Raw genomic sequence first — 18,702 nt, 5'->3', positions numbered from 1 at the left:
CTGATGACACTCTTGTATCAGAATGCAATCGAAATAGGGATTAGTGTTTAATTGATTTAAAAGCAACTGCCCTTGTAATATTGGAATAATCAAGACATCAGTGTGTCTCCATAATCCCCCATCCATTGCAAAACACTGCTTGATAAAAAAGAAAACAGGTCACTTTTACTGTATAGTGGAGAATTTAAGACTCATAGCAAATAGTTTTGATATTTTAGAACCGGAAACAAATACTGACAGACGTCTGAGACTCAGAGACAAAACCTCAAATACAAATCTTTCTGCTCTCTCAGCACCATGGACAGCATCATGGATTCATCAATACACACCATTATGATATTTCATAAAGTCATGGCCTTAATGTCTGATCTGCACAAGCCGACACCCCCCCATCGCAACCAGCCATATTAGATTATTTCTGCTCTTGCATAGCTCCAGTCTCCACTGAGGGATTTCCGCTAGTATGTTCAGCTTTTGAATATCTGCGAAGCTGAAATAACAACAATATTCACAGTAGCTGTCAACACGTCTGAGGGATGTTCACATTTGCTGACAGAACAACCTCTGTGATCACATTTTCCAACATTTTGTCAGCATGCCTCACATAAAACTCCTAACCCTTCTCCCTTATCTTTTGGGGTTTGTTCAGTGTCAATAAACTCAGCATGTTTTGGACTTTTGGTGAATATTGGATTTTTATTGCCCTGTTCCCCGGGTGATACAGGTATTAAAAGAATGTGTGCAAACACAGACGGCTTTATGCAGTCTCTCCACATCTCTTTGGATGTTGAAGCATTTCACGCCGTCAAGTAGTAACATGAACATTGTGATAGTAACATTTAGAGGCAGATTGTTCCCTGGTGGCTCGGCAGATGTGGTTAGAACTCTTGCTTGGTGGAATTTATGTGCTAAGCTACCCCAAATCTGTTTTGATTTATCATCAGAATTTTTAATGGTGACCGTGCAGTTTTGCTATCCAATGGCAGCCACTGTTCATAATTACTTTCCAGGGAAGAAATAGTCCACAGAAAGAGTTTTATTAGGAAGGAAACCACAAGACTAATAAAACGTGATTGATTGATGTAAAGGCACAAAGCACACGCTATCAGCTAATATGTTTTATAATAATAAAATGCAATGTAAGTAAAAGGTTAAGGATGCGTCTTTGGTTGAATCAGGATCACTCAGATGCCCCCCACCCCTGTTTACTGGGAAATATGACGCTTTCTTCTTAACCTGCTGTGACATAAACATCTGCACTCTACCACAAGGGACAGAACCACTCACACACACACACACGGGAAAGAACTCATTGATTTATTGTATGCACATTAATACACTCATAACTGTCACTCAGAGAGAGGGCTGTCAGACTAAGATTTAGTGGAGGTCATGAGACAGCAAGAAATGGAAAAGCAAAAACAGACACAGATGTAAAAGAGGAAAATGCACCCCAGTCCCAACATACTTAATATTTTCATTACAACACCACAAAAATCAAGAGCTTTAAATGTATATATTTATGTTTTTTCTTGCTGTTTGTTCGTTATTTAAGATGAAGTGGATGAAGGAAAATTCTGCTAAGCTCACACAAGAGGAAGGAGATTTATTTATATATGCATACAAACATTTATGTGCCGTCTATCTTTCCTGGGGATAAACATGACCTGAATCATAGTACCTACAATTAACCTATAAAACAAGCATCAACTGCTCAGCTGATAGGAATGAAGTATTTGCCCCTGACATATATACGATTGCACACACACACAGGTAGAAACATATAGCATCTGTGATGAGAACTTTCATTCTCTTTTTTCTGTGTCATCCTAATGTGCATCACTGCGTTTTATAATCGTCAGTTTAGTAGCTATCGAAATGACACACTGGTAGTATCATTTCCTGTTTTTGGTTGTTATCCTTTTCACTTGCCGCGACTTGCGTTGTCACAACGAGCTTGAACTTGTTGATGTTGAAAGACAGGTGACTCAAACAGCTCATTCCCTTTATAATTAGATTTAGACCATCCACATGGCGAAGGTCTGCACTCTCTGAGTGCTTTTCTATTTTTATCTACATTTTTAGATTCCTTAACCATGAAAACATAACTTTATCAACTTGATTCACGTTGATCAATATTAGTTTAGAAGTTATTCACAAAAAGCACACTTTCAGTAATGACAGATTGTTCTGTATCTAGATTCGTAGCTTTTGAAGTTACAACACATCTGTTTGCCCACTACTAATTCCACAGTGTCTTGGTGAAGGCCAGCAAAAACAGAACCTCCTTTGTGGAGGTAATAATGAAATACCGTAATAAGAGAGTATTGAAAATGTCCAAAAATAAAATAATTTTGTTGTGAAAATGTACCCCGATTTCAACTGGATCTATTTCCTCAGGTATTTAATATAGAACCAGGGAATACGGGACAACACATAGAACGGGAGAGGCTGAAAATACTGATGAAACAGAGAGGTTATTTTGGCAGAGAACTGTCCAGACTCCAGAAAGTCAGGTCGTCATCTTCTTCCTCTTCTACTTCTCCTACTTCTTCTTTATTTCGGGTAATATGGACACCACCAAGCGTATTACTGCCCTCGTCTGGTCTCTTTCTTAACTACATCTTCATGGAGACTGCAGTATCATGCAGGAGAGAGGCAGGTCCAAATAGGCAGGAGCTGATCAGGTGAGTTGTGTAACAGGTGCGCCTCGTTCAGTTCAACGATTAATCTGTGCTACTTTAACCAAGTAAAATGAAAAGTATTGTGATCGCTAACTCGGTTATATACGATGCTGCTTGAGTTGTGTTTTCTCTTTTCATACTGCACCAAGAATCAATTTGACTAATTAAACCGTTTAGCCAATAACTTTCCAGATAAAAAGCTGAGCATCTGAACTTCTGAAAACGTATTATCCATCAGTTACAGTGTGAATACAACACAGAATAAAATACCAGGCAAACAACAAGCCAAAATGTGTTCTTGTTGATAGTCGATATTTTAATGTAAAATATTTGTATGTAAAGGATGTACTGTACATGACATTCAAAGATGGTGTTAAATATATTCTACTAAACTTTATAAGCACTTTATATGTTGATCATGAGAAATTGTCTATGAAATATACTGGCTTTTTTAAAAAAAAAACCTTCCTGACTCCAACTTACAATATTAACTCCAGGCCATATGGTTTTTGCACAGGATGTTTTGATCGTAATAGGAACTGACTTCAACACAGATTAGGTTCTTTTTTTTATATTTACTCTTCCGTCGCACCAGATTTTTCAGCAGGGCTCAGGTTGTGGCATTAAACGGTCACGTACTGTAAAGTAAGAATACAGACGGAATGATTGAAAGAGGCCTCTGATCAAAGTGTAGGGCCTTGACTGGCTCCCAGGGTACGATTTTTTGAAGCTAATGCACTTTTTGACAAAAACGCTTTTCGGACCAGCATCTGCTCACCTTTGTTCTCGTTTCCACAAATGGATATCATGCTTTTTCAACTAATGTTTTTCTTTGTGCGCCAACAGGATCTGTCAACTGCCAGTGACATTCCTACAACTGCACTTGGGATTACACTCTCCATTTCTTCCCCCTCGCTTGTGTTAAATCCTAAATGCTTTGACAGGAAATGTTTAACTATGTTTGACATTGAACTGTCAATGCAGGCAAGACAAACTGACCTTTACTTTATTGTATTCCCATACACTATGGGACTAATGTGATTTGAATTTTCCATTTTGCTCAGTTTCAGCTGTAAGACAGGATAACATTAATCATGGAAAATAGACAGCAAATATAGGGTTAAAGTTCCATGAAGATGAAGTACAGTAGCAAGCAGCACATTGATATCTGTTAAAGCTAACTACTGAGAGCTGCCCTCTACTCTCTGATCTGAAATGTTCTCTAATGAAACCAGATCATTTCCACCATAAACTGTGATGAAAGTCTTATTATATTTATTCATTCATTCAGTTTCGTCAGATTTTTCACTTTACGGAGTGAAGGGATTTGCTGGAGCCTAATGCCAGCTTGCTATTGGCGAGAAGCGGGGGTTACACCCCGAATGCCTTACCAGCGCATCGAGGGGCCACACAGAAACACACACAACCATTCGCACACACTTATCCACTCCGGACGATTTAGAGCAGAAATAGAAATAGAAATAGAAAGCCTTTATTGTCCTTGCATAGTAATCAATTCATCTAAATTAGATGTTTTTGGAGGTGAGAGGAAGCCGGAGAACCCGGAGAAAACCCATGCAAACACGGGGAGAACATACAGACTCCGCACAGATAGGATTCAAATTTGGTACCTTCTTGCTGTAAGGCAGCAGCGCTAACCACTACGCCACCATCCTCTATTTTAGGGCGGAAAGACCCAGACTGAAGATATACTTCAACAAAATGAAACCTGCTACCAGTTAATCTGTTGGGAAGTACACGTCTGCACTGTTTTAAGGAGCACTCAAGTTTGATGGCTCATCTGCTTAAAAGGTTTTAAAAGGTTTTCCAAGTCATGCTTGTCAGCGGCATTTGGATGACAACCAAGCTCATGCATGGATGCCAGTAAAGAAAACACTTAGATAAAGGCTCAATCCCATTTGATATGCTTGATTATGAACATTAAAGCATGTATCTGTCTACATAATTTGCAAAACTCAAGGTTTTTGACACCTTTGTCTCATACTTCGTAATTTTACCCCTCACACACTTTCCCATTTTCCTCCTTCGTTCGAGCTGACGCCTTTCTCTGGAAACGCTATCTGATGTCTAACTTCAAAAGAGTCAGTTTATTCTAAAAACACTGCCAGACATATAGCGTTCGTTAATTTCTGAGAGTGAGCCATGCACGCTGCCACTCTCTCCCTGCCTTCATCAGTGGGAGGAAGGGGAACACAATGGGACCCAGAGGGAGGGAGAAATGCTAATGAAACCTAATGATAATCTCCGGTCTGCTCATTAATGTAGAAACATACACACAACATGCACACAGGCAGAGAAGGGAGACTCCGCCACAGAAAAAGGTTGTGCTGTCCTTTAATCTGCTCTCTCTCTTTCTCTCTCTGTCCTTCCTATTAATGCCATCTTTCATTCTATAATAATAACAAGAAAACAAATAACAGATAATCATCATTATCAATCATCAGATAGATTTTTTTCCATAATTTTAACTCCGCAAGCATGATGCAGCTAATTGCATTCTTGCCAAATATTTTTTTTCCTCCTCCAGTAATTGATTCTAGTAAGCCGGGCATTCTGCAGGGTCATTAGTGCAAGACAGGCTGTCGGACTGGAAGCTTCACGTTCTTACAGAGTGATGATTAAAAAAACAAGAGGCTAATTTGTCGCATTTCTCCACAGTCAGGTGCCTTGATGATTCCTGTCCCTATAGGGCTGTGGCAGCGACCCATATGTAGCTGCACTTGATTGTCAGCATCCCTTCATATCTCTAACAACATTTCCAACTTGTATGAAAAGCAGGTATGAGTTCAGGAGATTATGATAATAATGTTCATCACTTATTGGCTACATATTTTGACTGATACATTAGGACAGCAATCCTGCAGTATTACAGGTCCATCTGGTGGAAATACTATGTATGACCTGGCAATAACATTATTTAAAAGTTAATGATTTTTCTGGTCTTTGAAAGATGTAGTCCTTTGGTTACCCAAGCATCTGTTTTTTTTCTTTTTTCTGATGTTAATTCTGGATATCTCCTCCTGATCTCTAAAACTGTAGGAGCACATATAAAAGTAAATGGTGTCTTCAGCTTCAGGCCAAATCAAGCGTGCACCCATGAGAGTTACAATATTTGCTTTGTATCTACTCTTTGTGTCTCTATAAAGAATGCAGCGTGATGCCATCCATGAAATACAAAGATGAAATTCATAGCTGGAAGGGCCGAGACCTTCTTCAATGTGCCCACTCATTTAGAGAAGTCAGACTTCTGTAGCCTCATTATTTATCAATATATTTTTAAATGAAAACCTTTATAGTAATGAAAACCTTTGTCCTGTAAAGACCCTTATATTCCTAGCACAAACAGGAAAAGGAAGCTACACAAAACAAACCCAAAAGAGAGAAGAGGAAAAAGGTCAAACATTTAAAAACATTAGACCTGCAATACATTTCTGTGTATTTGTAGTTATGTATTTATTTGTTACATTTTGTTTAATATATCAAAGTAATATATGATTATTCATATTTGAAAAAAATCCCAGGCAAAGATCTCATTGATTAATAATTGGCATCAGATTATTGCTTTGTATTGGCAGATTTTCACGGTCAGGGCTCAGAACCGTCCGAGAAGTGAAAGTGCATCTTCATCAGCAGCATATAACCTTAGGAAGATAATGAAAATAATAAAAGCAATTGTAATTTGCAGTTGACCATTATATTGCTTAACATATCATTACAGAGTAAATATTAATTTAAAAATCCATCACTATAAAATAATGGCACATTTAGATTGTTCCCCCCATAAAAGTTGCATTCATCATGTAATTTTTTACGCCAGTGCGGAATAAATCTCCTTGACACATGAAAAAGGCACAACATCACCTTCACTTTCTGCAGAAACTGAAGAGAATGAGCCTTCCACCTCCAATCATCACCATCTCCCTGTTGAGAGCCTCCTGACTGTCTGGGGACTGCAGAGAAGCAGAGTGCAAAACCCCTCCAGCACATGGTGAGGACAGAGAAGAAGGAATGTTATAGGGGTCTGCCTCCCCTCTATCCTGTCACACTAACAGGATCACTGTGTACACTGAGCCTCCTTCATCTTTGAGGACCCTTCCCGTGGACTGTTTGTTCCCCTGCTATGCAAAAAAAGCTGATGAAAAGCAAACCATGCACAACAAGGTCCAACAGCCTCCAGCCACCTGTTTTACACACTTCTCCCATACTACCCCACCTCCTCTACAGCCCTCCTCCACAGCAGACACTGACCCTCCTCTGCCCATCACAAATCCCATTGGATGGACAACAACAGACATTGTTTTCCCAAGTGGCACCATCACTTTCAAATGCAGATATAATCTTCAATTCTGCTTCTGCCTCTGCCCAAAGAGCCGCCACATCGTGCTTGATGAGACTTCGGATCATGATGCACTCTGTCGACTCTGTGTGTGTTTAGGGCTCCAGCTGCTTTACACTTCAAAGCTATAAACTAAATGCTCTGCTGAATTTAAGATTGACCGACAGAAACCAGCACACAAGTAGTTGCAATGTAACTTGTGCAGATATGTATGGAAATATGAGCATATGTAGATAATGAATAATGAATCTACTGAAGTGTCTGCAACATGTTAAATTCATTTATCACTGATTAGCTGATTTCATTTTACACTCCAGATGAGCTGTGGCTAACATAAGAAGGTTTTACTTCACAGCTTTTCCATTGTTTCATTTTCATTTCCAAGATAAGATTAAAACCAATTAATGATCAATTGAATGACCGTTGCTCTCAAAGTGAACCCTTGCTTTATTAGTCTGAATATAATTTGTTTTTTGCTTCATCGGAGTTCATTAATGGTCTATTAAAGTGGACATAGCAATTAAAATGCCATATTTTAGGCAATACCTTTTAATGTGTTGCACAAGGTTGTTATCGCTCATTATAACAGGCCTCATTTCACAGATTTAATGAGTCATAACTCTCTACAAAGGCCTCCACAATCTACAGGGAATGAATGGACAGTTCCATCCGGTTTGCAGAGAGTCTGCTCATCTTTTCTCAGTACCTTATTATAAATCGGTGGACATGAACATCTGAAACTCAGCCATTTTGCAAAGGAAAATATATTTGTTTGATTTGGAAGATTGATTGTCATCCGGCAGCACTTCTGTTTGTGATTGTTCAGTTTAAATCATTCATTCATTTATTCATCTTCTTGACCGCTTATTTGAAAGTAGATTTGTCACAATTATACACAAATCGCATATTTTGTACAATGATGAGAGGTACTGCTAATTTTGCTTTGCTCTTTATAATATAAGGAACATTTAATAATTTAAACATTTCTGTTTTGACAGTGCACTACTTCATGACTTATAGATATATATAAATATAGAGATTTAAAAACACATGACTAATTTTACATATTTTCATAGAATAAATATTTACTTCTGCAGTTTTGTTTCTTCCTTTCTTTGTATTCATCTGGCCATCTTTATTTTCAGTCTTTCTGTCGTGAATACATGATGAGATCCCTTTTGACAGTGTTACATTTTCAGATATTTGAACACATTCCATTTGATCATTGTTTCTCAATTTCTCATCGATGCACTACAAGGCAATGAAAATATTTACAGAACACTTTCACCTTCTGCCTTTTAATGCTCACATGAAACCACTACTGTGATGTGCAGCACACACAAACACACACAAAGTAGGTCACCTTCATGTGCGAGGATGAGCTCAGCGAGGGTGTGTGTGTGTTTGTGCACCTTTGTTTGTTGTGTTTTGTTCTTGTGTTTCTCCATGAGTTCTCGAGGCCCCTGGATAGTCTAGTCATGAGACTGACTGGCTGTAAGTCACTTAGCGCAAACTATAATTCAATTGCAAAACATAAAGTTGCTTGCCCTTACAGTCTTGTTTCACGGTCACTTTGGTGTAAGCTGTGCAAGGCTGAAAGAGCTAAGCTACATCAGAGACTGACACTGATCAGTGAATGAGAATATGACATCAGGTTAATAAACTTAAAGTGTTGGCTGTCGCCATGCAAAGCCCTGACACATTTGCATAAAGGGAATGAGTCCAAAATTCATTCATTCATTCATTTACGGTATATTGACCACAATGAGGACAAATGAGCATCCATGCAACCATATAAATAATGAGGAGTCCTTCAGCCTGAAAGTCCTTGAACGCAACAGGAATGGATGCCACAAGGCCACTTCCAGAGTATAGACTCTCACTGACCACAGACAGATATAGAATTTCATTTTCTAACCCATGTCGAACTCCCTTATGTTTGATTCTTTTTTTTGAGTCAGCAAGCGTTGAAGAACTTGATTTTGAAGTACTCCAATGCTGTGAATGTGTCCAGCAGTCCTTGTCTCAGAGCGCTGTTCTACTCTGACAGTAACATAGCACGTATAGTATAAAAGATGTGCTGTACATGCCTCTAAAAGCTGACTCTGTTTTCAGTCTGGTTTTATTATGAATCACCTTCTGATTTTAATTCTGACTCCAATAAGCTAGAAAGTTTTTATTTAAAAACATGTTTTATTAAAAGAAGGCTCGTCTGCTGTAAATTGGTTGCACGAACATAACATTTGTGCAGAGGTTGTTTGCTTTTAAATGGAATTACCCACAATAATTATTTTCTCACTTAAAATCAGTTGCGGTGAAATGTCCCTAATCTGGGAGGGGGGCGGTGGGTTTCTCTTGACCCGAGACTAAAGACTCTTACGATAACGCAGCCTGACGCAATGAACCAGGCCATGTTTTGCCCAATCGCTGATAGCTGACGTGAGAAGAAGCGGCGATGACGGCAGCGCGTAAATCGACTGCTGGAATTAAGCGGCGCTCCAGTTGCGCGCACCACGGCACCCGGAGGCTCCAAGTCGGGACGGCTCTTTTTATCGGAGCAGGAGTCTCTTCGTGTCTCTCTCATCATCCCCACTGTGTGTTTATTATTATTATTATTATTTTTAGAGATACGGCGCATGTTGTGCATTCTTCACAACTATGCAACACAGTAAACTTTTACCAGTTTAAAGCGCCCAAAGACAGGGAAGTTAATTTCATAAAAATGTCCACGACGCACCTCAGCTCCCCGGCGCCCAACCAGAGCTACCTTTCCACGGCCACCGACGAGAAGACGGACCCCGCGGGGGCGGAATCGCACATTCGCCAGCTGCTTTTCGGCTTGAGCGCAACCATCGCCGCTGCTACCTTCGTGGGAGGCGCGTATTCGCTGCGCTCTCTTCTCCGGATGAGGAGAAAGACCTCCTTATGCCTCATCGTGGCGTCCATGTCGGTGGACGACCTGCTCAGCGTGGTGCCCCTCTCCTTGTTCATGCTCCTGCAGTGGGGGGCAGATGGAGGAGGCTCTGGCCGCCTGTGCACTTTATCCGGACTTCTCTACGTGTTCCAGGCTGTTTCCAGCAATATGAAGGCTTGTCTTATTGCAGCCTACACTTTTTATGTCACTAAGAGATTTGGAGTGCTTCAATCTGTCCGCCGACCCCTACAAGTCACGTGGGCCATCGCCGGTGTTTGGGCTGTCAGCCTGGTCGTCAGTGTGTTACCTTTGTGCGGGTGGGGCAGCATTACGCCAGCTTCTTTGGGGTGTTTTCCAGACAGCGACAGTTTTTACATCCTGCTGCTTTTCTCTTTATATTCTCTTTGTTTCTGCGGCTTGTTATTTTTCTTCATCCCCTTAACCTGCCAGCTGTTGTGCTCCAGAGAGCCCCAAAGGACTTTGCTACACCCCATGGAAAGGGGACTAAGTGGTTCCGCTCCCCTCTGTGAGCTCCAATCGTTTTCCAGGGATAGTCTCAGCAGATGTTTCGGCGCCTACAACGAGCTGAGCCCAAGTTCATCCGGGACGGGGCTCAGGGAGAAAGAGAACAGCTGCATTTCCCCAGCATCTGTCGAGGACACACCGGTGGTGTTCGCGCAAAAACGCTTCTCCCTGATCCTGGCTGTGGTTCGAGTTATTTTATGGATGCCAATGATGGTAAGTATAGCTTGAAGAAGAATGGATTTTACAGCAGCAAAACACAGGCCTGTGCACTTCAATGCTCTGCCAAACCACCTTATCTAATACTGTACATACATATATTTCTTCTCCTTCACCTAAAGTCATATTGTCATGTCGGGTGTCATTAAGGAGCCAGTGTCTTATCAGTCCAACGTTCTTGTCTTGAACAACACCTGAATGTCAGTCACTGTGTCTCCTTACAAAATGCTGTGCATGTCTAAAAAAACTATTTACAAAACGTCCACGGCGTCGATGGCGTGCCGAAGAACCACTTTATCTAATACTGTACATTAGCCATTCTTTATTTATTGATCCCCTGCTAATCAAGAATTAGTTTTAAGATTTAATTTCCTTGTTGGATGCATTTTTTTATGCTTTTTCAGTTGGGATGGTATGACTATATTTATCATTATCATAGTACAACACCAACGATTGTAAATATATCAACTTCTCACCCATTTAAAAGAATCAAAAGAATGAATCTGACAAAAAAAAGAATGATGAAATTCCTTTTATATTTCTTCTCCTTCACCTGTAGTTAAAGTCATATTGTCATGTCGGGTGTCATTAAGGAGCCAGTGTCTTATCAGTCCAACGTTCTTGTCTTGAACAGCACCTGAATGTCAGTCACTGTGTCTCCTTACAAAATGCTGTGCATGTCTCCCACTGCTTCGGTGTTTGTTCTTGCTCAACCTAAAAGAGACATTTCAAATGATAGCTGCTGTGCATGACGGAAAAACAAAAACAACATTCCAATGTTGCAACACAAAATTAGCAAAAGAACTACATAATTATATTGCAATAATCAGGTCTCAAGATGAAGAGAATTCTCAATATTTACATTTGAGACTTTTTTTAACAATGTGACATTGTTTTGTTTTGTTTCGTCTTGTTTCTCTTTAACTTGTCAAAGATTTTGTGTCTGCAATTTTCAGTTTCATTTATCTCCAAGACATCTCCACCATATAAAATGTTTTTCCTTTATAAATCCAATCACCTTAGATTATAGTTTCAGGGCTACGAGTAGTGAAGATTTGATTTAGTGCCCCAGATGTGGCGGTGAATCTCAATGTGATCTCGGCCTAAGATTGTTTTTCAAAATATTTTTTTTAAATTGAATTCTGTGCTTCCAGTAAGTGGTGTATCATTTTCCACAAAGACAATGAAGTCAGTATCGGCACAATCCTGAACCTGCCACAGAACAAATCATAAAACGAACAGTTTCATTTTCCAAGAACTGACGGAATGTATGATTTTATAGATTTAATGTCCTTTAATATGGCTTTAAGCAGTTAAATAGGAAGTCACTGTGGTGTATTTTTCTCAAGCTTCCCTATTTCAACTGAAAAGTGAAAAGATAATTTAAAAACGCAAAAGGCAAAAAAACACCCAGTATAGGTAAGAGGTGTAATATATTGAAGCCATCAATCTCCCTCTCTCCTCTTCCTCATTCATAATGAATCACCAACTGTTCTGTGAATTAATTTCCTCTCCCCTATCGTTCACAGACTCTGGTGCTGGTGCGCCATGCTCTGAAAGCACGCAGCTTATCCTTGGAGGCTCTGAGCTACTTTCTCACGCTACTGGCTCCTGCGGTCACTCCATTATTTGTGCTGTCTGAGCGCTGGATCCACATGCCATGTGGCTGCTTCATTAACTGCAAGAGGCAGCCAACACAAAAACCCTCAGGTAAATCCTTACATAATAGAATTGACCACAAAACACCAGCAAGTATTTGCGCAATGAGCCAATTGTAAATTGTGCCTCTTCTTAATGATAGTGCTGTAACATCATTCTCACCTTTTTTTTTTTTTACAGCAGTGAAAAGAAGATTTGAGTTCAACATTTCCTTCCAACAAGGTTATGGGGCGTACAAGTTGTCACATGCCACCGTGCCTCACAACAGTCTGTCCATTGAGAAACCAGCTTATCACAGCCTGTTCAGTTGTGACTTCCCCAATACCCGTTTAGAGCCCCTAGAAAGTGGTGGCCTCTCCAATGTGGGGCCTGATTTTGATTTCAGCACCTCCTGCCCTATGGACAGCTCTTCTCATGCGGACCTCCTTTTGGGAGCCGTGGCTGGTGGAGGAGAGTCGCTGGCTGATTGCCCTTCACTCCCCCACGAGACCAACGGAGATGATGGGGACTTCTGCTGCGTATCCGCTCATGACCGGGAGCAGGATTGCAATCTTGCCGACATGCTGTCTGTGTTCGAGGGGTCGGAGAGGAGGCTGTCACATGAAACGTGTCGGAAAATCGAGCTGACAGACTGGGAGTGGTGCAGGAGTAAATCAGAGCGAACAACCAGACAGGTAGCCCATTGTCCATGTTAGTCGCTTTATTAGGCTGAGGTAATTTAGAGGCTTGTGTCTGTTATTCTCTGTTTAAGGATGGCTTGTATTGATTTCCCACATTCGCACTCTGTTGCTTTCTTCATCTAGTCAACCCACTGCTGCATTTGCATCCAACATATGGCATTGCACTTTAGAAAGGATCATTTTGAAGAGAGTCCTCTCTCAGGACCATACAATGAACAGATTTTCAATCTGGTTTCTGTGTTCACATTTTGTTTAAAAGGAAATTAAGTGCTGTCTTAATGCAGCACACCAGTACAGAGATAAAGGTACACACCACTAGTGGAGGATGCTCTCTTTATGCAGCCAGTCTCAAAATAATTGTGCACATTTTTGTGTGGTCAGTGACTGTTCGAATGTCTGTTCGACTCTGTTGGTTGGCCTGTGTCTGGATGGGTTTACCCTGCATCTGTAAATATGCCTCTATATAATCAGACTGGTAGAACTGGGAGATGTGTTTGTGATTTAGATCAAATGGTTTAGAACTCTTCTTCTCTCCTTGTGCCACATTGATGGCTCTGATCACTGGAGTAAATTAATTAATGACAGCATTTTATTATCACATGTAGTAGCTGTCTCTCCCTTGTCTTTCAGAGCCAAATATAAATTCAGTGCTGCTGGGCAGACTTTTTAAAATCTGTCCAGGGACAGCGGCTCATTAATTTAGCAGGTTTGGTGAGATTGTAGGGATTGCTGTTATTTGGTTTAAAAACTCCAACTTTGAGAGCAACCAAAAGCATACTAGGTATGTTACAGATAATGTAGTGAAGTCTGTCTCTCAGGACCCAAACTTGTGCTTGAATTTTGTTTTGTTTTTTCCCTCAGTCTCTATAGTTCCTTTGTATGCTAATTCAAAGAGCACTACGCATAAACAATGGAGCTTGTTAGGCGCATGCACTAATATCCAATTATTCATTTTAATACATCTCTTTCTTTGTGGATGACAACCTGTGCTCCTGTAATACAACAAGCCTGATTTTCTCTGTATTTTTTCAGATCCATTTGAACAGTTATACAAAAGCAGAACAGTAAAGGCATAATGATGAATGCATCCTGGCTTTGGAGATAACAACACAGATGAAAAAGCGAGCCTCGATCTGTTCCGGAGCAGCAGCCACATATATTAACCTTGCAAATAATGGCTGGGATAACAAGTCTTTTAGTTGAATATCACCATGAGCTTGTAAAATTATCTTGAATAAATGTAGATGTATGCAAGTGTGCATGCGTACACACAAAAATGCACACACTTTCTATATTATTTATATGTGTTTATATTCCACTTCTAAGTTTGAAAGGAGTCAGGAGACAGAAAATTAATGAGGCATACATCTCCAGCTCGGTTTGCATCATGTATAAGTATAAGATTTGTGATTTATACCACTTCGCGGCTGTGTTTTTTCCTTGTTAGCAGGCTAGATCTCATTACCCAGCGTCTGTCCTCCTTACCGCCAGCCCTTGTCGCCTTCAGCGTCCACAGGGAGAGATGGAATTAGAGCTTAAAGACATCTTTACCCTCTCCGTGACTTCATACTCTCTGTTAGGAAGCACATAACCGGAGGGGCATTCGCAAGTCAGCTCCCAGAGGCAAAATGGAACTCTAATGCACATTCAGATGTCTGGCGCTGAATGTCGTTCACCCCTCTGCAAACACACACAAAACTGCAAGTAAATGTTCAGCAATGAGGCAAAAAATAAGCTTATTATTGATTTGGAATTGGCAGGAAAATAAATCAGCCCTAATCAATAGACACCATGCCAGTATCAAGGGATTATTATATGTGTAGCATGTAGCATACTAACAAATGCATAATGCTCACATGATCAAATGTTGGCATGATAATGTTAGCCATATTATTCAGCTGATTAGCCTCTGTGATCCGGTGTGTCTTTAATATTGTAGGGTTTTACCAAACCCTCTTCCGGTTCTTGTTCTCCATCGTGGGTGCGTATTCAATGAGGAGAATGTGGGTTAAGATTAAGACATTTATATAATTAACAGATCAGTACAATTAGTTCGGATATCAGCGCTGAGGTTCGATCCTGTTTTGTGTGTCTGTCTCAGGTCCGAACAAAGGGTCGCTCTCCGCGTCCGTTTCTTTCCATGTCCATGAGTCCGTCCCCCTCAAGGTGGGGGTTCCGCCCCAGCCAATCTAAGCCCATGTTTATCTGTGTTGTGTGATGTCACTGTTGTGATGCGTTCAATTGAAATCAGTCATTACAACAACAAACTAAATGTTGTGCGTTCCTAGTGGTGTCGGCATGTAATTACGTTGTGGAATCCCATCTAAATACGGAAATTCCCTACAATATTTAAAGTTGATTGCATGTTTAATTCTGGTAAAGTGTTTTTCGGGATGCCGTTCCTACTGCAACCCTCTGCCTTTATCCAGGTTTGGGACCAGCTCAAGGGAGACACTGCTTGTGCTACGCTAGCTCCTGCTACCCGTCCTACCCATGAAGCTGCATTATCCTGGTTGCTTCTCTATAGCCCTGATATCTCATTGTAACAACAGAGTGGTGTTGACAGGCCTCTTACATGAGAGCCTCATTAACTAAGATGAAGATGATTGGTCAGCACATTCATTTTCCATGTGCATGACATCAAGGCTAAACTAAATTAGTTTGAGCAATAGGAACATAAGAGAAAATGACAAGATGCAGACGCCAAAATAGAATTTGTTAAAATCTTAAATAGAAATTTCTATGAATAAACCAGCCAGGTTCAGACATACATTAAGCTGCTCTGCTTGATGTTGACTAAACATTTTATCTGTTGTCTTCCCTGGTTATTCTATGTAGCGGTCATCCGGTGGTCTATCAATCCCGCTGTGTGCCTTTCAGGGCACCGTTTCTCTGCAAGCCCCCACAGGAAAGACCTTCTCTCTGTCCACCTATGAGGTCAGCAGCGACGGACTCAAAATCTCCCCCAACAATGACAAGAAGGTAACAACCTTCCTAAATGTGAAGTTAGATCTCGGAACCGCTTTCTGTTCTTGTGAATAAAGGAATGAAAATCGTTAGTATCCAATAAACTACTTTTTGCTTAAATGTTTCCGGTTACATAAACATATGTACGTTTAATATGCAGTGTTTCAGCAATTCTAAAAGGTATTTGTATTTTCATTTTGAAGAGACAACTTCTGCTAGTCTTTATGCAAAGCTGGGTTATATATCTATCAAATACACTGTTAGAACTATTAACCCATACAACAACTTTACATATTTTCTATTTTTTTCTTTAAATTATCATTGTAATCTAGAAGTAAATATCAATTATATATTGAAGTGGAGTGATTTGGGAGGTGAGATAAAACAACCAGCCTTATACAATATCGGTGGGAACATTTGGACCTTGTGGTTTTCAACCAGTCCCAAAATGAAATATGAGAATATTTAAATGATTCCTTTGGAAAAACGAAGATTACTGAATAAATTACAAAAATAAAAACTTTTGCGCCCTGCTGTTTATAATATTTCTCCTTACTTCAAAGGTGGAAGTGTATCGCTCCAAATCAGTTGGCCATGAGCCCAGTGGAGACGACCCAGCCTCAGGAGCGCAGGCTGCAGACAGGAATGTCAGCAGTGTAGGGATGGGCATCGATATTGGATTGGGGCTTGGTCTACGAGCCGGTGTGGGCGACACCAATGTGAAGATTCACCTGGAAGTCCTGGAGATCTGTGACAATGAGGAGGCCATGGACAGCGTCTCCATCGTCTCCAACATCAGCCAGTCCTCCATCCACGCCCGCTCACCGTCGCTGCGATATTCTCGGAGGGAAAACCGCTTTGTCTCCTGCGACCTGGGTGAGACAGCTTCCTACTCTCTGACCATCCCAGGCAGCGGCAACCCAGCGGCTGATATCATCAATATCACTATACCTGACACTGTAGAGGCGCACCGACAGAACAGCCGACGGCAGACGCAGGAGAGCTCGGGTTATCGCGAGGAGATACAACTGCTGAATGAGGCCTACAGAAAGCAAACTGTGGACAAAGAAGAGTAACAAGATGAAGAAATATCCTAATCTTTCCACAATTACTTCCTTCTGGTCACCCTTCAAGAGGAAATACTGGTGATCAAAACAGAGACTTAATTGTTATAATCTATTATTCTTGTTCGTCCTTGTCAGATGCTATCCTGACAGCACATGTATATAGAAGAGTCTGTAAGGAAAAAGGGATAAGCATTTATTGTGTGAGGGAGAAAGCGCGAAAGGAATTGGAGAGTAGAAGGGAGAAAAGGACATTATAGTATCCTGCATTCCTTGCCTCTCGCCATAGGCCAGCCTATCATCATGGAATAGATACAGCAAGGAACTCACTTAGTCGGAAAGCGGCGAGCAGAGGTTCAGTTCTGTTGACATCTACAATGAAGCTACGTCCTTGATGACTCAGCTGCAAGGAGTCACGTGACCCATGTGTTTGACTCACCCCATGGCCATGGGTGTTTAAATACACTATGACCATGATGTATTGCACTATGCGTGGTAATTCTATCAAATGAGAGAGATAGCCCTCTATCAATGTAAAAAAAAATTGCAGGAACCGGTAGGAAAAGGAGATGACAAAGGGTACAGGTAATAAGTGAAGAAAAGGTCAACAAGATACTTATGCCTTCAGAACACATTCAATGCAATTAAACATGTAGGCCAGTGTGCATAATGTCCTGCAGTATATAGGCAGCATATGATTGTACGTTAAAAAAAAAAACTTTATGGGATCATCTCTGCTTACTCAGTCATAGAGCCACCTGAGGACAAACACATGCATTGATTCAGGACATGAATACATTAGACTGTATTGTTATTCAGAGACATTTTTTAGTGGATAGCTGAACTTCGGTGAGATGAGCATATCTGTTCCTCGGATGCATAGTTATGTTTACATGTGCAGTAGAATAGGTATTTCAGAGTATCTTTATAATATATGTATATACATTTGTTTTATGTTGTCTCTTTTTTTATAATAGCTGTTTGGTTGCCATATAATAAAACACATCATCGGCACAGTATTTGTGTGGTTTATTTATCATCCCCCGGAATAACGATGTCATTAAAGGTTAATTAATTTACGCTACAGGACAGGATAAAACCATTTATATTTAAAAATGTAAAACTACTACATGATACAAGTTGAAATCACTGTGAAGCATTTCAGCTGCTAATGGTGCCAGTGGTTATACTTGAGCAGAGATTGATCTCTACAGCCTAACAGAGTGGAATCAATTAGATCTACTACTTGGTCAGAGGAACGCTGCTGTTCAGCTTCTGGTCTTAAGCTCTCACAAACAACCATGATCAATCAACCATTTAAGGCCATGTTGGTGAGAAATTGGAACTTGCACATGAGCTCAGCAAATGTTTGGATGTTTACTAAATTACGTAAACCATCTGTACTGATAGCTGGTGGTGAAAAGGCAAAGTAATAACATTTGATTCTCTACTCTACTATGGCAAAAGGAAATAAAGCACAACAATTAAATACTTAAAAAGATTGGTGCAGAGTTAGCAGCTATCATTGGTAATTGCTCCCCCAGAGAGAGAGTCATGTGATTAATCCACAGCAGATCTGATCTTCTTATCACAGTCCCATCAGAAGAGATCATTAGCAGCAAAGACAGGAACACTT

The 18,702-nt window shown here is 40.5% G+C and overlaps 1 protein-coding gene across 1 annotated transcript; it reads left to right on the top strand.

The window, feature by feature from the left end:
• Positions 1-9,763: 9,763 nt before the first annotated feature.
• On the top strand, positions 9,764-17,078 carry LOC137913674 (probable G-protein coupled receptor 149). Its single transcript, XM_068757310.1, has 5 exons — positions 9,764-10,693; positions 12,226-12,406; positions 12,536-13,029; positions 15,874-16,017; positions 16,566-17,078. Exons 1-5 carry the CDS (start codon positions 9,764-9,766, stop codon positions 17,076-17,078), a joined length of 2,262 nt encoding a protein of 753 aa, XP_068613411.1.
• The last annotated feature ends 1,624 nt before the right edge of the window (positions 17,079-18,702 follow it).

Source organism: Brachionichthys hirsutus, unplaced genomic scaffold (genome assembly GCF_040956055.1).
Source record: "Brachionichthys hirsutus isolate HB-005 unplaced genomic scaffold, CSIRO-AGI_Bhir_v1 contig_987, whole genome shotgun sequence".
NCBI lineage: Eukaryota > Metazoa > Chordata > Actinopteri > Lophiiformes > Brachionichthyidae > Brachionichthys > Brachionichthys hirsutus.
This window is presented reverse-complemented; position numbering and strand designations above follow the sequence as displayed.